General features: G+C 38.6%; 1 protein-coding gene across 1 annotated transcript in view; it reads left to right on the top strand.

The window, feature by feature from the left end:
• Positions 1 to 25,019, top strand: part of TEX9 (testis expressed 9) — a 66,559-nt gene that overhangs the window by 23,785 nt on the left and 17,755 nt on the right. The window contains exon 10 of the mRNA XM_043555357.1: positions 24,281 to 24,415. Within this exon, the coding sequence (XP_043411292.1) occupies positions 24,281 to 24,415 (135 nt within the window). The remainder of the gene's footprint in view (positions 1 to 24,280; positions 24,416 to 25,019) is intronic.

Below are 25,019 nucleotides of genomic sequence, written 5' to 3'. Positions count from 1 at the left end.
GGAGAGGGGGAGAAAGAGAGAGGGAGACACAGATTCCAAAGCAGGCTCCAGGCTCTGAGCTGTCAGCAAGAGTCAATGCGGGGCTTGAACTCACGAGCTGTGAGATCATGGCTTGAGGCGAAGTTGGATGCTTAACAGACTGAGCCACCCAGGCACCCTGAAATCACCCTTTTAAAGTATACAATTTGGGGACTTCTTCTTAAAGTTTACTTATTTTGAGAAAGAGAGAGAAAGAGAGGCATCCAGCATGAGTGGGAGAGGGACAGAGAGAAAGGGGGAGAGAGAGATTCCCAAGCAGGCTCTGCACTGTCAGTGCAGATCCCAATGCAGGGTTCAAACTCATGAACCATGTGATCATGAACCAAGCTGAAATCAAGAGTGAGATGCTTAACTGACTGAGCCACTGGGTGTCCCCAATTTAGTGGCTTTTAATATATTCAGAGTTGTGCAACTATCACCATGATCAATTTTAGAACATTTTAATTCAAATGAACATTTAAATTTAAATACAGGTTAACATGTAGTATATAGTTTAATAATGATTTCAGGAGTAGACCTGAATGATTCATCACTTAACCTCTAACACCCAATTCTCATCCCAACAAGTGTCCTCCTTAATGCCCATCACTCATTTAACCCATCCCCCTCCTTCCTCCCCTCCAGTGACCCTCAGTTTGTTCCCTGTATTTCAGAGTCTCTTATGGTTTGTGTCCCTTCTCTGTTTTTATCTTATTTATCCTTCCCTTCCCCTATGTTTGTTTGTTTTTTTTTTCTTAAATTACACATATGAGTGAAATCATGATATTTGTCTTTTTGTGACTTGTTTTGCTTAGGATAATAAACTAGTTCCTTCCACATTGTTGCAAATAGCAAGATTTTATTCTTTTTGAGCACTGAGTAATATTCCATTGTGTATATATATTTCACATCTTCTTTATCCATTCATCAGTTGATGGACATTTGGGCTCTTTCCATTCTTTGGCTATTGTTGATAGTAGAGCTATAAACATTGGGATGCATGTGCCCCTTCGAAACAGCACACCTGTATCCCTTGGGTAAATACCTAGTAGTGCAGTTGCTGGGTCATAGAGTAGTTGTATTTTTAATTTTTTGAGGAACCTCCATACTGTTTTCCAGAGTGGCTGTACCAGTTTGTGTTCCCACCAGCAGTGCAAAAGAGATCCTCTTTCTCCATATCCTTGCCAGCATCTGTTGGTGCCTGTGTTGTTGATGTTAGCCATTCTGACTGGTGTGGGGTGGTGTCTCATTGTGTATTTCCTGATGATGAGTGATGTTTTATTTCCCTGATGGTGAGTGATGTTGAGCATCTTTTCATGTGTCTGTTAGTCATCTGAATGTCTTCTTTGGAAAAGTGTCTATTAATGTCTTTTTCCCATTTCTTCACTGGATTATTTGTTTTTTGGGTGTTGAATTTGGTAAGTTCTTTACTGATTTTGGATACTAACCCTTTATCCAATATGTCCTTTGCAAATACCTTCTCCCATTCTGTCGGTTGCCTTTTAGTTTTGCTGATTGTTTCCTTTGCTGGGCAGAAGCTTTTTATCTTCATGAGGTCCCAATAGTTCATTTTTGCTTTTGTTTGCCTTGCCTCCAGAGACATGTCAAGTAAGAAGTTTCTGCAGCCAAGGTCAAAGAGGTTGCTGCCTGCTTTCTCTAGGATTTTGATGACTTCCTGTCTTACATTTAGGTCTTTCATCCATTTTGAGTTTATTTTTGTTTATGGTGCAAGAAAGTAGTCCAGATGCATTTTTCTGCATGTTGCTGTCCATTTTTCCCAGCATCATTTGCTGAAGAGACTGTCTTTATTCCATTAGATATTCTTCCCTGCTTTGTCAAAGATTAGTTGGCCATATGTTTGTGGGTCCATTTCTGGGTTGTCTATTCTGTTCCATTGATCTGAGTGTTTGTTTTTGTGCAAGTACCATACTCTCTTGATGATTCTGGCCTTTTAATATATCTTGAAGTGTGGGATTGTGATGCCTCCAGCTTTGGTTTTCTTTTTCAGGATTGCTTTGGCTAGTCAGGGTCTTATCTGGTTCCATACAAATTTTAGGATCGTTTGTTCTAGATTTGTGAAGAATGCTGGGATTATTTTGATAGGGATTGCATTGAACATGTAGATTGCTTTGGGTAGTATCAACATTTTAACAATATTCTTCCAATCCATGAGCATGGAATATTTTTCCATTTTTTTTAATGTCTTCTTCAATTTCTTTCATAAGATTTCTACAGTTTTCAGTGTATAGATTTTTCACATCTTTGGTTAGGTTTATTCCTAGGTATTTTATGGGTTTTGGTGCAATCGTAAATGGGGTCAATTCCTGGATTTCTCTTTCTGTGGCTTCATTATTGGTGTATAGGAATGCAACTGATTTCTGTGCATTGATCTTACATCCTGCGACTTTGCTGAATTCATGCATCAATTCTAGCAGTCTTTTGGTGAAATCTTTTGGGTTTCTGTATAGAGTATCATGTCGTCTGCGAAGAGTGAAAGTTTGACTTCCTCCTTGCCAATTGGGATGCCTTTTATTCCTTTGTGTTTGCTGAGGCGAGGACTTCCCATACTGTGTTGAATAACAGTGGTGAGAGTGGACATTCCTGTTGTGTTCCAGACCTTAGGGGTAAAGCTCTCATTTTTCCGCCATTGGGGATGATATTACCAGTGGGTCTTTCATATATGGCTTTTATGATCTTGAGGTATGATTTTCTATCCCTATTTTATGATCTTGAAGTATGATCCTTTATCCCTACTTTCTTGAGGGTTTTTATCAAGAAAGGATACTGTATTTTGTGAGATGCTTTCTCTGCATCTATTAAGAGGAGCATGTGGTTCTTGTCCTTTCTTTTATTGGTGTGATATATCACATTGATTATTTAGCAGATATTGAACCAGCCCTGCATCCCAGGTATAAATCCCACTTGGTCATGGTGAATAATTCTTTTAATGTATTGTTGAATCTGGTTGGCTAGATCTTGTTGAGGATTTTGCATCCATGTTCATCAGGGAAATTGGTCTGTAGTTGTCCTTTTTAGTGGGATCTTTGTCTAGTTTTGGAATCAAGGTAATGCTGGCTTCATAGAATGAGTTTCAAAGTTTTCCTTCCATTTCTGTTTTTTGGAACAGCTTCAAAAGAATGGGTGCTAACTTTTCTTCAAATGTTTGGTAGAATTCCCCTGGAAAGCCATCTGGCCCTGGACTCATGTTTTTTGTTTTGTTTTGTTTTGTTTTGTTTTTTGAGAGAGATTTTTGATTACTAATTTGATTTCTTTACTGGTTATGGGTCTGTTAAATTTCCTGTTTCTTCCTGTTTCAGTTTTGGTAGTTTATATGTTTCTAGGAATTTGTCCATTTCTTCCAGATTGCTTAATTTATTGGTGTATAATTGCTCATAATACTCTTCTATTGTTTTTATTTCTGCTGTGTTAGTTGTGATTTCTCCTGTTTCATCTTGATTTTGTTTAGTTGGATTCTTTCCTTTTCCTTTTTGATCAAATTGGCTAGGGGTTTATCAACTTTGTTACTTCTTTCAAAGAACCAGCTCCTGGTTTCATTAATCTGTTCTACTACTTTTGTTGGTTTCAGTAGCATTCATCTCTGCTCTAATCTTTATTATTTGCTGTTTTCTGCTGTTTTGGGGTTTTATTTGCTGTTCTTTTTCCAGCTCTTTAAGGTATAAGGTTAGATTGTGTTTCTGAGACCTTTTTTCCTTCTTAAGAAAGGCCTGGATTGCTATGTACTTCCCTCTTATGACCACTTTTACTGCGTCCCAGAGGTTTTGGGCTGTGGTGTTATCATTTTCATTGGCTTCCATGTACTTGTTAATTTTCTCTTTCACTTCTTGGTTAGCCTATTCATTCTTTAGTAGGATGTTCTTTAGTCTCCAAGTATTATCTTTCCAAGTTTTTTCTTGTGATTGATTTCAAGTTTCATAGCACTGTGGTCTGAAAATATGCATGGTATGATCTCTATCTCTTTGTACATGTGGAGGGCTGATTTGTGTCCCAGTATGTGATCTCTTCTGGCGAATGTTCCATGTGCACTCAAGAAGAATGTGTATTTGCTGCTTTAGGGTGAAATGTTCGGAATATATCTGTTAAGTCCATCTGGTTCAGTGTGTCATTCAAAGCCATTGTTTCCTTGTTGATTTTCTGTTTAGATGATCTGTCCATTGTTGTAAGTGGGGTGTTGAAGTCCCCTGCTAGTATGATAATATTATCAATGAGTTTATGTTTGTGATTAATTGATTTATATATTTGGGTATTTCCACACTTGGAGCATAAATCTTTACTATGTTAGATCTTCTTGGTGGATAAACCCCTTAATTATGATATAATGCCCTTCTTCATTTCTTGTTACAGTCTTTATTTTAAAATCTAGATTGTCTGATATAAGTATGGCTACTAGGGCTTTCTTTTGGTGACCATTAGCTGATAGATGGCTCTCCATCTCCTTACTTTCAATCTGAAGGTCCCTTTAGGTCTAAAATGGGTCTCTTGCCAAAGAGACTTTTAAAAACTGAGAACAAACTGAGGGTTGATGGGGGGTGGGAGGGAAGGGAGGATGGGTGATGGGTTTTGAGGAGGGCACCTTTTGCGATGAGCACTGGGTGTTGTATGGAAACCAATTTGACAATAAATTTCGTATTAAAAAAATAAATAAAAATTAAAAAAATAAAAAAAATAAAATGGGTCTCTTGTAAACAGCATATAGATGGATCTTGTTTCCTTATCCATTCTGTTACCCTATGTCTTTTGATTGGAGTGTTTAGCCCTTTATATTTAGAGTGAGTACTGAAAGATACTAATTTATTGTCATTATGTTGCCTGTACAGTTGGTGTTCCTGGTGGTGTCCTTTCTAGTCTTTTTTGCTTTGGGTCTTTTTTCCCCCATCTTTTCTCCCCTCAGAGAGTCCCTCTTAAATTTTCTTTCAGGGCTGGTTTAATGGTCATGAATTGCTTTAATGTTTGTTTGGGTAACTTTTTTTCTCTCCTATTTTGAATGACAGACTTGCTGGATAAAGAATTCTTGGCTGCATATTTTTCTGATTCAGCACATTGAATATATCCTGCCACTCCTTTCTGGCCTGCCAAGTTTCTGTGAATTGGTCTGCTGTGAACCTGATCTGTCTTCCCTTGTAGGTTAAGGACTTTTTTCTGTTGCTGCTTTCATGATTCTTTCCTTGTCTGAGTATTTTGTGAATTTGACTATGATATGTCTTGTCAATGGTTGGTTTTTGTTGAATCTAATGAGAGTTCTCTGTGTCCTGGATTTTAATGTCTGTGTCTTTCCCCAGGTTAGGAAAGTTTTCCTCTATGATTTGCTCACATAAAATTTCTACCCCTTTTTCTCTCTCTTCATCTTCTGGAGCTCCTATGATTCAAATGTTATTCCTTTTTAATGAGTCCCTGAGTTCTCTAATTCTTATATTGTGCTCTTTTGCCTTAGTTTCCCTCTTTTTTCCTGCTTCATTATTCTCCATAAGTGTGTCCTCTGTATCGTTGATATACTGCTCTGCTTCATCCATCCTTGCCACTGGGGCATCCATGTAAGAGTGCATCTAAGTTACAACATTTTTAATGTCATCCTGACTAGATTTTACTTTTTTTTTTAATCTCTGCAGAAAGGGATTCTATGCTTTTTTAAACCCCAGGTAGTATTATTGTGATTCTGAATTCTAGTTCATACATCTTACTTTTATTAAGTCCCTGGCTGTCATTTCGTCCTGTTTTCTTTTGGGGTGACTCCTTCGTTTTGTCATTTTGCAGGAAGAAAAAGAATTAATACAATAAAATAAATAAATAAATAAATAAATAAATAAATAAATAAATAAATAATAAATGCAACACAGAAAAAAACAATGGATGCTAGATTCTAGATGTGTTTTGGTCTGGTTGTTGAAAGAGGTTTGATAGAGTAGAGAAAAACGGGAAAGAAAAGAAAAAAAAACGTTTGAAAATTTTAAAAGATGAATACACTAAAATAGAATAAATTGAAATGGTGAGAGTAAAATAGAACTAAAAAATTTACCAAAAAGTAAAAAATATAGTAGAAAAATTAAAAATCTTCTTTATAAAAATAATTGTTTTCTCTTCCTATATTAAAGAATAAAAGGAAAAAAATTGATAGATGGACCAGTGAACAGAATGAAATATGATTAAAGTTATATCCAGTTTACCCTAGAAGTCCAACTATGAAGCACTTTATAGTCTGTGAACTAGGCAGGCAGAGAGACTTGTGGTCCTCTAGAGAACGGTTGGCCCAGTTGGACAGGGCTTGGAGTAATGACACTATTCTCCATTAGATGGCACTGCCTAATTTATTGGTAGATGGCACTGCTTAATTTACTGGTGTGGATTATTGTGACACATGTAGCAACAGAGGGGTGAAAATGGTATCACCCAGCTACCCTGTCTCTAGTATCAGAACTCTGTGCTCTTGAGCATTGGCAATCAAGCACCCCTCCTTTGTCTCCAGCTTCTGTTAACTCCCCACTTCTATACTGTGACCAAGCCATCAGCCTGCCAGGCAGCACCTGGCCTAAGTTTTATCTCAGATGGGGCTGTGTTTCTAAACCCCTCACTTCTGAGGGCCCTGCAGCTTTGACCCACTCAGACCCTCTGGGGAATCGCTAGGTGCTGGCCTGCCCTCAGGAACTTTCACATGACTGCTTTGCTACAGATTCCCAGAGGCTACAGCCAGGTGCCTACCTGCCCCAGAAAAAGTTTGGACAATCATGTAGCAGCAGTGTTTCAAGGATTATGGGAAGTTACAACACACATCTGGCGCCAGGTTTCACCCTCAACGTCCTTGTTCCAACAGCAGTGAACATGGCTGTTCTCCAGAAACCCCTGGGACCTTTGCCTTTGGGGAGGCCGCACAGGCTCTATCAAATGTCCTCCCAGCAGGGGAACCGCCATTCTCCATGTGACCTGAGGACCCCTTGGTCCTCACTGTCTGCTCCTGGGGATTCGCTCTTCCTACTAGAGCTCCGCCAGGTATCAAGCTGCAGAGTTTCAGACTCTGTACTCCCCTGTTCATACAGTCTGAAAGGTATCCAAACCCTCTCCTTTCTCCCTTTCTTGTTCAGTCCCTTGCAAGTTTTCTACTCTTTCTCTTTCCCTCCAGCTGCTTTAGGGGGGAGTGCTTTTTCTGTACTCTCCATCCTCTCTCTGCAAGCAAAACCAGCTCCCTACCCTCTCTGGCTTCTCTCTCCCCTTTTCATGTCTCTGTGCCACGTACCTGCTGAATTCTGTGGTTCAGGTTGTATTGTTATGTTAATCCTCAAATCAGTCTTCTAGGTGTGCAAGATGGTTTGGTGTTGATCTGGCTGCATTTCAGGGACAAGAGAGGCAAAAAAAAACAAACTTCCTTGCTGCTCCTCCATGTTAGCTGGCAACTCTCAAATTTCTATCTGTCTCTTCTTTGCTTACATAAGCACTTAAAGCTATCAATTTTCCTCTAAGTGCTGCCTTATCTGCATTTCACAAATTTTTTTTGTTTGTTTGTTTGTTTTATTTATTTATTTTTTTTTCTGAAATTTATTGACAAATTGGTTTGCATACAACACCCAGTGCTCATCCCAAAAGGTGCCCTCCTCAATACCCATCACCCACCCTCTCCTCCCTCCCACCCCCCATCAACCCTCAGTTTGTTCTCAGTTTTTAACAGTCTCTTATGCTTTGGCTCTCTCCCATTCTAACCTCTTTTTTTTTTTTTTCCTTCCCCTCCCCCATGGGTTCCTGTTAAGTTTCTCAGGATCCACATAAGAGTGAGACCATATGGTATCTGTCTTTCTCTATATGGCTTATTTCACTTAGCATCACACTCTCCAGTTCCATCCACGTTGCTACAAAAGGCCATATTTCATTTTTTCTCATTGCCATGTAATATTCCATTGTGTATATAAACCACAATTTCTTTATCCATTCATCAGTTGATGGACATTTAGGCTCTTTCCATAATTTGGCTATTGTTGAGAGTGCTGCTATAAACATTGGGGTACAAGTGCCCCTATGCATCAGTACTCCTGTATCCCTTGGGTAAATTCCTAGCAGTGCTATTGCTGGGTCATAGGGTAGGTCTAGTTTTAATTTTCTGAGGAACCTCCACACTGCTTTCCAGAGCGGCTGCACCAATTTGCATTCCCACCAACAGTGCAAGAGGGTTCCCGTTTCTCCACATCCTCTCCAGCATCTTAGTCTCCTGATTTGTTCATTTTGGCCACTCTGACTGGCGTGAGGTGATACCTGAGTGTGGTTTTGATTTGTATTTCCCTGATAAGGAGCGACGCTGAACATCTTTTCATGTGCCTGTTGGCCATCCGGATGTCTTCTTTAGAGAAGTGTCTATTCATGTTTTCTGCCCATTTCTTCACTGGGTTATTTGTTTTTTGGGTGTGGAGTTTGGTGAGCTCTTTATAGATTTTGGATACTAGCCCTTTGTCCGATATGTCATTTGCGAATATCTTTTCCCATTCCGTTGGTTGCCTTTTAGTTTTGTTGGTTGTTTCCTTTGCTGTGCAGAAGCTTTTTATCTTCATAAGGTCCCAGTAATTCACTTTTGCTTTTAATTCCCTTGCCTTTGGGGATGTGTCGAGTAAGAGATTGCTACGGCTGAGGTCAGAGAGGTCTTTTCCTGCTTTCTCCTCTAAGGTTTTGATGGTTTCCTGTCTCACATTGAGGTCCTTTATCCATTTTGAGTTTATTTTTGTGAATGGTGTGAGAAAGTGGTCTAGTTTCAACCTTCTGCATGTTGCTGTCCAGTTCTCCCAGCACCATTTGTTAAAGAGGCTGTCTTTTTTCCATTGGATGTTCTTTCCTGCTTTGTCAAAGATGAGTTGGCCATACGTTTGTGGGTCTAGTTCTGGGGTTTCTATTCTATTCCATTGGTCTATGTGTCTGTTTTGGTGCCAATACCATGCTGTCTTGATGATGACAGCTTTGTAGTAGAGGCTAAAGTCTGGGATTGTGATGCCTCCTGCTTTGGTCTTCTTCTTCAAAATTCCTTTGGCTATTCGGGGCCTTTTGTGGTTCCATATGAATTTTAGGATGGCTTGTTCTAGTTTCGAGAAGAATGCTGGTGCAATTTTGATTGGGATTGCATTGAATGTGTAGATAGCTTTGGGTAGTATTGACATTTTGACAATATTTATTTTTCCAATCCATGAGCAGGGAATGTCTTTCCATTTCTTTAAATCTTCTTCAATTTCCTTCAGAAGCTTTCTATAGTTTTCAGCATACAGATCCTTTACATCTTTGGTTAGATTTATTCCTAGGTATTTTATGCTTCTTGGTGCAATTGTGAATGGGATCCGTTTCTTTATTTGTCTTTCTGTTGCTTCATTGTTAGTGTATAAGAATGCAACTGATTTCTGTACATTGATTTTGTATCCTGCAACTTTGCTGAATTCCTGTATCAGTTCTAGCAGACTTTTGGTGGAGTCTATCGGATTTTCCATGTATAATATCATGTCATCTGCAAAAAGCGAAAGCTTGACTTCATCTTTGCCAATTTTGATGCCTTTGATTTCCTTTTGTTGTCTGATTGCTGATGCTAGAACTTCCAGCACTATGTTAAACAGCAGCGGTGAGAGTGGGCATCCTTGTCGTGTTCCTGATCTCAGGGAAAAAGCTTTCAGTTTTTCCCCGTTGAGGATGATGTTAGCTGTGGGCTTTTCATAAATGGCTTTTATGATCTTTAAGTATGTTCCTTCTATCCCGACTTTCTCAAGGGTTTTTATTAAGAAAGGGTGCTGGATTTTGTCAAATGCCTTTTCTGCATCGATTGACAGGATCATATGGTTCTTCTCTCTTTTTTTGTTAATGTGATGTATCACGTTGATTGATTTGCGAATGTTGAACCAGCCCTGCATCCCAGGAATGAATCCCACTTGATCATGGTGAATAATTCTTTTTATATGCCGTTGAATTCGATTTGCTAGTATCTTATTGAGAATTTTTGCATCCATATTCATCAGGGATATTGGCCTGTAGTTCTCTTTTTTTACTGGGTCTCTGTCTGGTTTAGGAATCAAAGTAATACTGGCTTCATAGAATGAGTCTGGAAGTTTTCCTTCCCTTTCTATTTCTTGGAATAGCTTGAGAAGGATAGGTATGATCTCTGCTTTAAACGTCTGGTAGAACTCCCCTGGGAAGCCATCTGGTCCTGGACTCTTATTTGTTGGGAGATTTTTGATAACCGATTCAATTTCTTCACTGGTTATGGGTCTGTTCAAGCTTTCTATTTCCTCCTGATTGAGTTTTGGAAGCGTGTGGGTGTTCAGGAATTCGTCCATTTCTTCCAGGTTGTCCAATTTGTTGGCATATAAGTTTTCATAGTATTCCCTGATAATTTTTTGTATCTCTGAGGGATTGGTTGTAATAATTCCATTTTCATTCATGATTTTATCTATTTGGGTCATCTCCCTTTTCTTTTTGAGAAGCCTGGCTAGAGGTTTGTCAATTTTGTTTATTTTTTCAAAAAACCAACTCTTGGTTTCGTTGATCTGCTCTACAGTTTTTTTAGTTTCTATATTGTTTATTTCTGCTCTGATCTTTATTATTTCTCTTCTTCTGCTGGGCTTAGGCTGCCTTTGCTGTTCTGCTTCTAGTTCCTTTAGGTGTGCTGTTAGATTTTGTATTTGGGATTTTTCTTGTTTCTTGAGATAGGCCTGGATTGCAATGTATTTTCCTCTCAGGACTGCCTTTGCTGCGTCCCAAAGCGTTTGGATTGTTGTATTTTCATTTTCGTTTGTTTCCATATATTTTTTAATTTCTTCTCTAATTGCCTGGTTGACCCACTCATTCGTTAGTAGGGTGTTCTTTAACCTCCATGCTTTTGGAGGTTTTCCAGACTTTTTCCTGTGGTTGATTTCAAGCTTCATGGCATTGTGGTCTGAAAGTAAGCATGGTATAATTTCAATTCTTGTAAACTTATGAAGGGCTGTTTTGTGACCCAGTATATGATCTATCTTGGAGAATGTTCCATGTGCACTCGAGAAGAAAGTATATTCTGTTGCTTTGGGATGCAGAGTTCTAAATATATCTGTCAAGTCCATCTCATCCAATGTCTCATTCAGGGCCCTTGTTTCTTTATTGACCATGTGTCTAGATGATCTATCCATTTCTGTAAGTGGTGTATTAAAGTCCCCTGCAATTACCACATTCTTGTCAATAAGGTTGCTTATGTTTATGAGTAATTGTTTTATATATTTGGGGGCTCCGGTATTCGGTGCATAGACATTGATAATTGTTAGCTCTTCCTGATGGATAGACCCTGTAACTATTATATAATGTCCTTCTTCATCTCTTGTTACAGCCTTTAATTTAAAGTCTAGTTTGTCTGATATAAGTATGGCTACTCCAGCTTTCTTTTGGCTTCCAGTCGCATGATAAATAGTTCTCCATCCCCTCACTCTCAATCTAAAGGTGTCCTCAGATCTAAAATGAGTCTCTTGTAGACAGCAAATAGATGGGTCTTGTTTTTTTATCCATTCTGATACCCTATGTCTTTTGGTTGGCGCATTTAATCCATTTACATTCAGTGTTATTATAGAAAGATACGGGTTTAGAGTCATTGTGATGTCTGTATGTTTTATGCTTATAGTGATGTCTCTGGGACTTTGTCTCACAGGGTCCCCCTTAGGATCTCTTGTAGGGCTGGTTTAGTGGTGACAAATTCCTTCAGTTTTTGTTTGTTTGGGAAGACCTTTATCTCTCCTTCTATTCTAAATGACAGACTTGCTGGATAAAGGATTCTCGGCTGCATATTTTTTCCTGTCTAGCACCCTGAAAATCTCTTGCCAATTCTTTCTGGCCTGCCAAGTTTCAAAAGAGAGATCAGTCACGAGTCTTATAGGTCTCCCTTTATATGTGAGGGCACGTTTACCCCTTGCTGCTTTCAGAATTTTCTCTTTATCCTTGTATTTTGCCAGTTTCACTATGATATGTCGTGCAGAAGATCGATTCAAGTTATGTCTGAAGGGAGTTCTCTGTGCCTCTTGGATTTCAATGCCTTTTTCCTTCCCCAGTTCAGGGAAGTTCTCAGCTATGATTTCTTCAAGTACCCCTTCAGCACCTTTCCCTCTCTCTTCCTCCTCTGGGATACCAATTATGCGTATATTATTTCTTTTTAGTGTATCACTTAATTCTCTAATTTTCCCCTCATACTCCTGGATTTTTTTATCTCTCTTTTTCTCAGCTTCCTCTTTTTCCATAACTTTATCTTCTAGTTCACCTATTCTCTCCTCTGCCTCTTCAAGCCGAGCTGTGGTGGTTTCCATTTTGTTATGCATTTCGTTTAAAGCGTTTTTCAGCTCCTCGTGACTGTTCCTTAGTCCCTTGATCTCTGTAGCAAGAGATTCTCTGCTGTCCTGTATACTGTTTTCAAGCCCAGCGATTAATTTTATGACTATTATTCTAAATTCACTTTCTGTTATATTATTTAAATCCTTTTTGATCAGCTCATTAGCTGTTGTTATTTCCTGGAGATTCTTCTGAGGGGAGTTCTTCCGCTTGGTCATTTTGGATAGTCCCTGGCGTGGTGAGGACCTGCAGGGCACTTCCCCTGTGCTGTGGTGTATACCTGGAGTTGGTGGGCGGGGCCGCAGTCAGACCTGATGTCTGCCCCCAGCCCACCGCTGGGGCCACAGTCAGACTGGTGTGTGCCTTCTCTTCCCCTCTCCTAGGGGCGGGATTCACTGTGGGGTGGCGTGGCCCGTCTGGGCTACTTGCACCCTGCCAGGCTTGTGATGCTGGGGATCTGGCGTATTAGCTGGGGTGGGTAGGCAAGGTGCTCGGGGGCAGGAGGGGCAGGCTTAGATCGCTTCTCCTTAGGTGATCCACTTCAGGAAGGGCCCTGTGGCAGCGGGAGGGAGTCAGATCCGCTGCCGGAGGTTTGGCTCCGCAGAAGCGCATAGTTGGGTGTTTGCGCGGAGCGAGCAAGTTCCCTGGCAGGAACCGGTTCCCTTTGGGATTTCGGCTGGGGGATGGGCGGGGGAAATGGCGCTGGCGAGCGCCTTTGTTCCCCACCAAACTGAGCTCTGTTGTCAGGGGGCTCAGCAGCTCTCCCTCCCTTTGTCCTCCAGCCTTCCCGCTTTCCGAGCAGAGCTGTTAATTTCTGACCTCCCAGACGCTAAGTCGCGCTTGCTGTCGGAACACAGTCCGCCCGGCCCCTCCGCTTTTGCAAGCCCGACTCGGGGGCTCTGCTTGGCCGGCGAGCCGCCCCTCCGCCCCGGCTCCCTCCCGCCAGTCCGTGGGGCGCGCACCGCCTTGCCGCCCTTCCTACCCTCTTCCGTGGGCCTCTTGTCTGCGTTTGGCTCCGGCGACTCTGTTCTGCTAATCCTCTGGCGGTTTTCTGGGTTATTTAGGCAGGTGTAGATGGAATCTAAGTGATCAGCAGGACGTGCGGTGAGCCCAGCGTCCTCCTAAGCCGCCATCTTGCCGCAACTCCTGCATTTCACAAATTTTGATGTTGTCTTTTTATTTTCATTAAGTTCAATGTATATTCCCATTTCCTTTATAATTTTTCTTGATCATTGGATTATATAGAAGTATATTGTTTAATTTCTAAATAATTGGGCATTTTTCATGTCTTTCTGTTGATTTCTAATTTAATTCTGTGGTGTGAGAACCTACCCTGTATGATTTCATTCTTTTAAAATTTATCTCAACTAGTTTTATGGACCAGCATTTAGCATCTTTTGATGAATACTTCATGTAATTTGAAAAAAATATATAGTATGCTGTGTTGAATGGAGTGTTCACCAAATATTCTCCTTTCAGTTATATCAGTTTTGGATTCATGTATTTTCAGTCTCTATTTTGGATGCCTGCACAATTAGGACTGTAGTGGTTTTGATTAATGCTTCTTTGTAAATACTTTTTTAAAATCTCTGATGATATTTCTTGTTCCAAAGTCGACTTACTTTTTCTGATATTAGTGTAGTAGTTCCAGCTTCATGATGCATAGTGTTTGTGTGATACATCTTTTTTCATCTTTTTACTTGTCATCTGCTTTTTATACCGAGAATGAGTTTGTTATAGCCAGTACAAAATTGGGTTTTGCTTTTTTATCTACTTCGATGGTCTCTGTCTCTCATTGGCATGTTCATACCAATTACATTAATTCAGGTTTTGATATTTGGATTTAAATCTATCATCTTGCTTTTCTAACTGTTCTGTTACTTCTTTTCTCTTCTGAATTGAATATTATTTAGTATTTTTTGTTTTTCCCCTATTGGCTATATCTTTGTTTTATATTTTTATGTTAGATTTAACACAAAAAACATCAAAAATGTTTGCATGCATAAATTACATCAAACACAAAAAACATATTTACCATATCACAATCTACCTTCAAATCATGTTATACTATTTCAAATATAGGACGCTCACAACCATATACTCCATTTCTACCTCCTTTCCTTTATGCTTTTGTTGTTACACATTTACTTTTAAATGTCATAAATCTCACAATATTTCTTTAAATAGTTACAGTTTAAAAAGATTAACGTATGAAAATGCCTTTTATACTTGCCATTTCTGGTATTCTTCATTCTTTAGACCTGTTTTTGTATATGTCTGCTTGAAATAACTACTCTTTCCATTTTTGTGGTATCAGTTTGCTAATTACTGATTCTTTGTTTTTGTTTCTTTGAAAAAAGACTGTTTTCTTTACATTTTTTTTATTTTGAAAATTATAGATTCACAGAAAGCTGGAAAAATAATAAGTCCTGTGTACCCTTCACTCAGTTCCCTCATTGATAACACTGAACATAATTACAGTACAATATCAAAACCAGGAAACCAACAATGGTACACACCACAGGTATTATTCATATTTCATCAATTTTGTATGCACTTGTGTTTGGACCCTTACGTTTTTGAAGGGTATTTTCCTCTAGAGATAGAATTATCAGTTGAAAAATTTTGTCTTCTTTTAGTACTTTAAAGATACCATCCCACTGTCTCCTAGGTTATGTCATTTCTGACAAAAATTTCACAGTAATTTTTGCTCTATCTTTTTATTTTTATATCTTTTATCTCTTCTTTTAAGACATTCCCTGGTACTGGTTTTCAGCAATTTGATAATGATGTGTTTTCTTAGTTTTGTGTGGAGAAAGTGTTTATTCTGCTTGAAGTTTGTAGAACTTTTTGGATCTGTGGGTTTATAATGTTCCTGAAATTTGGAAAATGTTGGCAATTATTTCTTTCAGTATTTTTTCTTTCTCCTCTCTTTCTCTCCCCTGACCTGAGACTTCAATTATACTTTTGTTACACCACTTGATATTATCACACTGATAATATATCAATGATATTAGGTCACTGATGTTTTTAAGCCTTTTTCCTTTATATTTTTTGTTTGGATAGATTCTGTTGCTATGTCTTCAGTAGTTCACTCATCTTTTCTTTTCAATGTCTGATGTGTTCTTATTCTTAACCCAGTGAAAAGTTCATTTGGATATATTATTTATCTGTAGAAGTTCCATTTGATTCTGTTTTATATTTTCAATTTATGTTCTCATTATAATAATGTATATAATTAAAATAGCTGTTTGGAAAGCCTTGTCTGCTGGATCCATCATTTTTCTCAGATATGGATTTGTTTCTCTTGACTATTTTTTCTCCTGGAGATCAATCACATTTTCCTGCTTCTTGAATTGGTTAGTGATTTTATATTGGATGATAGACATTGTGAATATTATATTATTGAGTGTCTGTGTTTAGTGTGCTCTTTGAAGATAGTATTGGGTTTTAACAGATATTTTTCAATATAGTCCCTTTGAGTCCTGTTTTTAAGTTTGGCTGGGTGTGTCTAGAGTAGCCTCCAAGAATAATTCAACTCTACTACCAAGGCTTCCCTTAAAGATATCTTCCAAAATCTCGACTGAATGCCTTAGATTATCACTATGGACTCTCACTTCTGTCTGTTTAGAGCTCAAATGTCTTCATTCCTTGTCTGAAGGACGTGAATTGTTCTATATACACTTCCTGCTTGTTCTTTGCTGGCCTTGTTGAGTTTCTCTGTATGCAGGTGTGGCCTAGTCCTCAGTATGTGGATTCCTGAAGCTCCTTCCTAATGGAGTTCCTCCTTACTTGAACCCTTCTTAGAAATTCTAGCTGCCTTAGTCTCCTCCAACTCCCATCTCTGTCTCCTTACTCAGCTCAACAGACCTTGAGCTCTATTTGTGTTTTCTCCTCCTTGTACCCAAAGTGTGGGTGTTGCCTTGAGGCCGAATGCTGGGGTGATTATAGGACTACTTCATTTATTTCCCTTCTGTCAGGAATCACCATCCTACTGTTTTCCATGATCTCTAAATAGTTATTTAACAAGTTTTGATTTTTTCTTTTAGTTGTTTATGATGTGTTTTTATGTTAGATCCTTATTGTTTATCATGTGTGGAAGACTTAATCTCTGTTTTATGTTGGTTTTGGTCAAATTAAAGTCAGCAGGTACATTCACAAGTTTCTCTGACCATGAATTATGTCACACAAACATGCTTATCATTAGTAACTCACTTTTTAAAAAGTCTGCTCTCTTTTTATCTTTTTCCCCAGCTAAAATTGATGTTTGTATAATTTCTTGAAGATACTTTATTCTTTTTTGCTTTTATAGCAAAACTACTCAAAATCATTTTAATTTCTTCAACTTCTTATCTTGCAAAGAAAGCTTTTTAAATTTTTGCCTAGATGTGTCCTGTAGAGCTGTTATATTAATGGTCCTTTTGTTTAATATTGTGTAGTTTACAAATTGCTATCACATACATAAGATAGTTGTGTATAGTCAAATATATTTTCATTATACAGATCTGCATCTCCCCCCTGTTCTTTATTCCCTTCCTCCCAGCTTAGTTTTCATGTTCACTACTTAATTATCCATTGTATATTCTTAATTTCCCTGCAAATCTAGTGTGTGGGCAAAACCCAAGCCTAGTTAAACCTAATGTCCTTGCTACTGCATGCTTCCTCAAGTGCAGTGAATTTGGGCTGTCAAAACAAAACAAAACAAAAAAACACCAGCCAAATGGATTGGTCCTATTTTAATTTATTTTACAAATCTCAGGTGTAATGCCATTTTCCTCTCCAACTTTCTGAGAAGTCATTTCCCTCTCCCAAGATGATTATTAAACAGGTGAACTTTTCTCCTCAACTTTTCAGTACTTCTAACTTTCCCATTTTAAGTTCATGACTTTGCCCCCTGTTTTACTAAGAAAATAAAATCAAAAGATAACTCTTTCTCATCCTGTCACTAAATATGTGAATGTCTCTGCCTCTGTACCCATCTACTCTGCTTCCCCCTAATGTATGACAATAGATTCCTACCTCTTCTGTGTAAATGCCTCTCTTTACCGTGCACTGGATCACATACCCTCTCTCCTACTCAAGGACTTTGCTTCTACAATTATCCTGTCTTTGTCTTTCAAAAATCACATTCATCTATTGGATTATTCATATTATCATAGAAACATGTTATAGAATATGTAATATATTTTTTAAAACCTCCATAGATCTTATATGTACCTCCAGCTCTATAACATTGCTCCCCATTATAGTGAAGCTTGTTAAAATGGTTGTTTATACTCAATGTCTCTATTCCTCATTTGTCATTCTCTCCTGAAACTAGTCTAGTTAGGTTTCCATCTCTGCTCTGCCTCAGAACCATTGTTTACAACATCATCAGTAATCCACACTGCCATTTGTAGTCAGTTACTATTCCTTTCAGTAATTTGTCTCTCAGTAACATTTGCCATGGTTGATTACTCACTCCTTGAAATACTTTTCATTTGACTTCTATAGCACACTTAATGATTTTCTTCCTTATTTTCTTGATCTTTACATGTTGAAGTACCCAAGGCTGAGTCCTTGGCTCTCTTCACTGTTCTGTCTACATCCAGTTGTTAGATGCTCTCATTCACTTCCATGGCTTTATATACCATCCATATGTTGATCACCACCACATTTCTTTTTCTTGCTCTAACCTCTTCTTTGGTGCCCACTTGATACTTCTGCTTGATATGTTAAACTTCGTACGTCTTAAAAGGAGCTCCTGCTTCCCGGCACTCTGCAAACAAGCTTCACCTCTCCTTCTCAGTAAAAGACATCAAGTTGTTCAGGCCAAAATCCAAAAGTCCTGTTGCTCCTTCTCTCTTCCCATATCGACATCCAACCCATCAACAAGTTCTGTCAATTCTATCTTCAAAATACATAGAATTAACTACTTATCAAAAACTCACTACTTCTATCCAAGCCCCAGCTACTGTCGTTCACTTACTCTATTCCAGTAACCTCCTAGATTGATAGTCCTACCTCAATAGCAATACCACCTCGGTTATCTTTGAATATGCTGAGTGGATTCCTACCTCAAGATCTTTGTTTTCATTGTTCCTTCAGTCTATAAGTCTTCCCTCCAGATCTTTACAAGAATTATCCCCACATTTGGAATCCTTACAAATGTAAATTTCGGGAGTAAATATGACTCTCTTAAGGTAGCCAAATGCCTCATCACCTAATTAGTGACATGCATGAATGGATGAACAAGATTCCCACTGTCCCTACCTAGTATCCAGTAAAACCACAGCCAGGGGAACAGGCTTGGTGGAATCAGGGGGGAAAGAAGACCCTGTTGACCTTGACTCTAGTCTGGCATGGTGAAGAGACATGAGAGGTGTAGAATAAGTGGGAGGCCCCCGGTGGCCCACCCCCCATCCCTGTGAGGGGTTAACCAGGTAATGGGTCAACCAGGCAATTAGAGAAGAAATTTAAAAATAGATGGAAACAAATGAAAATGAAAATACAACAATCCAAATGCTTTGGGATGCAGCAAAGGCTGTCCTGAGAGGAATATACATTGCAATCCTGGCCTATCTCAAGAAACAAGAAAAATCCCAAATATAAAATCTAACAGCACACGTAAAGGAAATAGAAGCAGAACAGCAAAGACACCCCAAACCCAGCAGAAGAGAAATAATAATGATCAGAGCAGAAATAATATAGGATCTAAAAAAAAAAACCTGTAGAACAGATCAATGGAACCAAGAGTTGGTTTTTTTTAAAAAATAAACAAAATTGATAAACCTCTAGCCAGGCTTCTCAAAAAGAAAAAGGAGGGGCGCCTGGGTGGCGCAGTCGGTTAAGCGTCCGACTTCAGCCAGGTCACGATCTCGCGGTCCGTGAGTTCGAGCCCCGCGTCGGGCTCTGGGCTGATGGCTCAGAGCCTGGAGCCTGTTTCCGATTCTGTGTCTCCCTCTCTCTCTCTGCCCCTCCCCCGTTCATGCTCTGTCTCTCTCTGTCCCAAAAATTAAATAAAATAAACGTTAAAAAAAAAAATTTAAAAAAAAAAAAAAAGAAAAAGGAGAGGACCTAAATAGATAAAATAATGAATGAAAATGGAATTATTACAACCAATCCCTCAGAAATACAACCAATTATCAGGGAATACTATGAAAAATTTATATTTTATATATATGCCAGTTTATATGCCAACAAACTGGACAACCTGGAAGAAATGGAGAAATTCCATTGGAATTCCAACTTCTGTTGGAAAGTCTAGCATCAGCAATCAGACAACAAAAGGAAATCAAAGGCTTCAAAATTGGCAAAGATGAAGTCAAGCTTTCACTTTTTGCAGATGACATGATATTATACATGGAAAACCCGACAGACTCTACCAAAAGTCTGCTAGAACTGATACATGAATTCTGCAAAGTCGCAGGATACAAAATTAATGTACAGAAATCAGTTGCATTCTTATACACTAATAATGAAGCAACAGAAAGACAAATAAACTGATCCCATTTACAATTGCACCAAGAATCATAAAATACCTAGGAATAAACCTAACTAAAGATTTAAAAGATCTGTATGCTGAAAACTATAGAAAGCTTATGAAGGAAATTGAAGAAGATATAAAGAAATGGAAAAACATTCCATGCTCATGCATGGGAAGAATAAATATTGTTAAAATGTCAATACTACCCAAAGCAATCTACACATTCAATGCAATCCCAATCAAAATGGCACCAGCATTCTTCTCAAAGCTAGAACAAGCAATCCTAAAATTTGTATGGAACCACAAAAGACCCCGAATACCCAAAGAATATTGAAGAAGAAGACCAAAGCGGGAGGCATCACAATTCCAGACTTTAGCCTCTACTACAAAGCTGTAATCATCAAGACAGCATGGTATTGGCACAAAAACAGACACATAGACCGATAGAATAGAATAGAGACTCCAGAATTGGACCCACAAAAGTATGGCCAACTAGTCTTTGACAAAGCAGGAAAGACTATCCAATGGAAAAAGACAGTCTGTTTAACAAATGGTGCTGGGAGAACTGGACAGCAACATGCAGAAGAATGAAACTAGACCACTTTCTTTCACCCTTCACAAAAATAAACTGAAAATGGACAAAGGACCTGAATGTGAGACAGGAAGCCATCCAAACCCTAGAGGAGAAAGCAGGAAAAAACCTCTCTGACCTCAGCCGCAGCAATGTCTTACTTGATACATCTCCAAAGGCAAGGGAATTAAAAGCAAAAATGAACTATTGGGACCTTATGAAGATAAAAAGCTTCTGCACAGCAAAGGAAACAACCAACAAAACTAAAAGGCAACCAACGGAATGGGAAAGATATTTGCAAATGACTTGTCAGACAAAGGGCTAATATCCAAAATCTATAAAGAACTCACCAAACTCTACACCCGGAAAACAAATAACCCAGTGAAGAAATGGGTAGAAAACATGAATAGACACTTCTATAAAGAAGACATCCAGATGGCCAGCAGGCACATGAAGAGATGCTCAACGTCACTCCTCATCAGGGAAATACAAATCAAAACCACACTGAGATAACACCTCACACCAGTTAAAGTGGTTAAAATGAACAAATCAGGAGACTATAGATGCTGGAAAGGATGTAGAGAAACTGGAACCCTCTTGCACTGTTGGTGGGAATGCAAACTAGTGCAGCCGCTCTGGAAAACTGTGGAGGTTCCTCAAAAAATTAAAAATAGATCTACTCTATGACACAGCAATAGTACTGCTAGGAATTTACCCAAGGGATACAGGAGTGCTGATGCATAGGGGCCCTTGTACCCCAATGTTTAGAGCAGCACTTTGAACAATAGCCAAATTATGGAAAGAGCTTAAATGTCCATCAACTGATGAATGGATAAAGAAATTGTGGTTTATATACACAATGGAATACTACTTGGCAATGAGAAAGAATGAAATATGGCCTTTTGTAGCAATGTGGATGGAACTGGAGAGTGTGATGCTAAGTGAAATAAGTCATACAGAGAAAGACAGATACCATATGTTTTCACTCTTATGTGGATCCTGAGAAACTTGACAGAAGACCATGGGGGAGGGGAAGGAAAAAAAAAGTTAGGGAGGGAGCCAAATCATAAGAGACTTTTAAAAACTGAGAATAAACTGAGGATTGATGGGGGTGGGAGGGAGGGGAAAGTGGGTGATGGGCATTGAGGAGGGCACCTTTTGGGATGAGCACTGGGTGTTGTATGGAAACCAAGCTGACAATAAATTTCATTAAAAAAAAAAATAAGTGGGAGGCCCCTGGCGTCCTGCCCCCCCCCCATGAGGGGGCGGGGCAGGGTCCCCCGGCCTTGCCGGCCAGCGGTGAAATACCACTACTCTTACCGTTTTTTCACTGACCCAATGAGGGGGGGCAGGATGAGCCCCAAAGGGCTCTCACTTCTGGCGCCAAGCCTTCTTTATTTTTCTTCATAGACCTTATCACTACCAGATATTATGTATGAGTATGTATATATGTATGTGCTTATCATCTGTCTTTTCGTCTAGAAGGTAAGCTTTATGAAGGGAGGAACTTTGGTTAATTATCATGTGCCCATCATTCATATAGAATACTACCTGGCACATAGTAAGTGCTTGATAAATGTGTTGCATAAGTAATTAGATATACATCTCATCACTTCCAATTTCAGATGTGGAAACTGAGTCTGTCACAGTTCATAGGTTTTCTGACTCCACGTTTAATGCTCTTTGTACCTTAGCCACCTGTTTCTAGAACCTTATCTGATCATTTACTTGTCCTCATGTAATTATTTCTCTTCTAAATTACTGTGGCAACTTGTTCCTCTTAAAGCATTTGCTACATTTCATCCTGTGCTGTGGCTACTGATACATACCTCTCTGTATTCTTGCCCTCTTGTAGTGCCTTATGAATGCTTTAAAAGTTATCAGAGGATGGCAGATTATTTCTTGGATCTCATACTCTTTGAGTTTTAAAGTCAGATTTTCTTTAAGCTATCTAGATTTTTCTTTTAAAGCTGATGTAAAAGTAAGGGCTTGAGATCTTTCATAAAATTTTTCTCTAACAACATGTAAACTGCTTAACTTTGGTAACAATAGGTTTACTGTATTGAGTATTTTCAGCATATATAAAAAATATTGGTACTTTGTATGCATTTTGTAAAGAGTCCTTGAGTGTGACTGAAAACAGCAATGTTTTCAAGTTTTTGGTAAGGTTTTCCCTTAGTAGATTTACTCGTATAGGAATATTTTATTTCGTATTTTAGTATTCTAATGGCTACCGTTTTTCTTTTTCACTTCTCCCAAGCAGGAGGTCAATATTGATTCACAAAAAGGGGAACATAATGTGGTGTAGGATGGTTTCCATTTTTCTATGAAGCAGGTTACAAAGTCACCAGAAGGAAAGAGAAGGGCAAAGATTTATTTCATATTCTTATGAGAGGAGGCTGAAATGAGGCAGCTAGAATTGTGGACTTTCTAGCTAATGAGAATCTCTGCCTTTTCCATGTGAACAGTGAGATAAATCAAGCTTGCTCTTACTGTAGCTACCACCCACAAAGCTGTGAAGAAGGCTGGTGATAGCAGATGGTATCCATACACAGTTTGATTTGTTTAGAAACCTACATAAAGAGCAGCATGTGTTTTGTTGTATTTTGTTTTGTTTTGCCCTTAATTACTCAGAGCCAGGGAGATCAGTTTTCAAATAAAACCTAGTGATGCAGCCAGGAGAAAAAAAAACTTAATAAAAGAAGAAAACAGACAACTGTAGCTTTAACTGCATCATTTCAATTCCCTGATATTTATTGAGTATCTGTTGTATATAAAGCTCTGTACTAGGCACTATAGGAAATGCAAAGAAGAGTGAGTTAAGTATTAAAAAATAAATTTAATTGAATAAACATGTCATTAAACTTCTGGGAATACAGAAATTAAGACCATTTCTATCCTTAATGAGTTTGTAGTATAGTGGGGGAAATGAAGTAAATGGATAGTTTCAGTTCTCCACAGCAGGTACCATGATAAATGTGCGTCACGGTGTTGTAGAAGCTCTAAAGAAAGGGTACCTAATCCAGCCTAGGAGGAGAATGAGGAAGATAATGAGGGAAGGCTTCTTGGAGGAGGTAAAGCCCTCGTGTACACCCTTCACTGAGTTTTAAAGGATAAGCATGTAAAAATGAGGAGTACGCAGGAGGGATCAGGGCAGAAGCAAGAGCATGAGCAAAGGCTTAGAGGCAAGAAACATCATAGCTTTAGAAGAGATCCACATACTGCTGATACATCTGAAGGTAACATTTCTGGCAGAAGATGAAACTGTAGTGCCAGATGATGGTAGAATTTGGAGTTTATCCTACATGTTCATGTTTCTTCCTGTGTGGCCTGTAGACTCTGTGCAGCAGCATCTCTTAGAATATTTGCAGAAATGCAAATCTAAACCTACCCCAAGATGGGGAAAATTAATCCACAAGATCTGTTGTTTTTGCTCAGAGTTGGGATTTTCCCTATAAGGCTAACATAGAATGCTCTGTTTTTAACAAATATTTCTTCTATACTTCGTTAGGTTTACATAAACACAGTGTTTATGAGAGAGTTTGTGCCTTACATGGGTGTTTTGGGGAGGTTCCCAAAGGAAGAATTGTAGTTACAAGGAGTTGCTTATAAAATAAATACAGAGAATCTCTATACTACATAAAAAGAAGTAGAAAATTCCACACAAATAGTAATTTGAAAGTTGAATTCATAACTACATTTTTAAGGATATATTTTCCTACTACTAATTTGGAAGTAAGAATTCCCTGAGACTTCTGTCAGTCAGTCTTCAGCCCTCCGCCCCCAGCTGTGTGTGTGTGTGTGTGTGTGTGTGTGTGTGTGTGTGTGTAAAATTTGGGAGAAATGGAAAATGTTATATAATAATAGAGGGAACTTGTGATATATTTATAAATGTCCCATATATTTCTTTTACTGTACAGGAATTAGAAAATAAAAGAAGACTACAAAAACAGGCTGCTACTAATCAAAGTGCTACAGAAGTTCGGTTGAATAGAGCTCTAGAAGAGGCAGAAAAGTATAAATTGGAGTTAAGTAAATCAAGGCAAAATAACAAGGTATGGAAAAATTGAACAATTTGGGTAGTGGTCACCTTTGGTAACTTCTTTTATGCAAGAGTCAAAAATAATAGTTTTTAAATTATAATTCTTGATGTCATGGCAAACATTTCTCTTCAAAGAAGAAATACTTGCATCATCAATATGTACATCTTCAATAAGTTAGGATTATATTTCTTGGGCTATTGCCATAATTGGATGATAGCACACCTCTTTAGAGGATTCAGTCATTTTCCCATCCAAAAATCTTTATTGTGTGCACATAATATGTGCCAGACATTTTTCTAATCTCTGGGGATAGATGAAAGGAAAATGTCCCTTTTGCACCTCAAGTCTGCTTCCTTTTCTGAGCCTCAATTTTTCAGTATATCAATGCAATTATGTGGTTCTCAAACGTGAGTGTGTATCAGAATTACCTGGAAGGCTTATTAAAACACACATTGCTGGGCCCCAACCCCAGAGTTTCAGATTTAGTAGCTGGGGTGAGGCCTGTTTTAACTACTTTAAGGAAGCAGTTTTAACAAGTTCCCAGGCTGATGCTGATGCCACTGGTTCTGAGACAACATTTTGATAGTCACTATTATAGGGTTGTTGTAAGAATGAC

The sequence above is a fragment of the Prionailurus bengalensis genome, chromosome B3 (genome assembly GCF_016509475.1).
Source record: "Prionailurus bengalensis isolate Pbe53 chromosome B3, Fcat_Pben_1.1_paternal_pri, whole genome shotgun sequence".
NCBI classification, from domain to species: Eukaryota; Metazoa; Chordata; class Mammalia; order Carnivora; family Felidae; genus Prionailurus; species Prionailurus bengalensis.
Note: the sequence above shows the minus strand (reverse complement) of the source record. Positions and strands in the feature narration are given on the sequence as shown.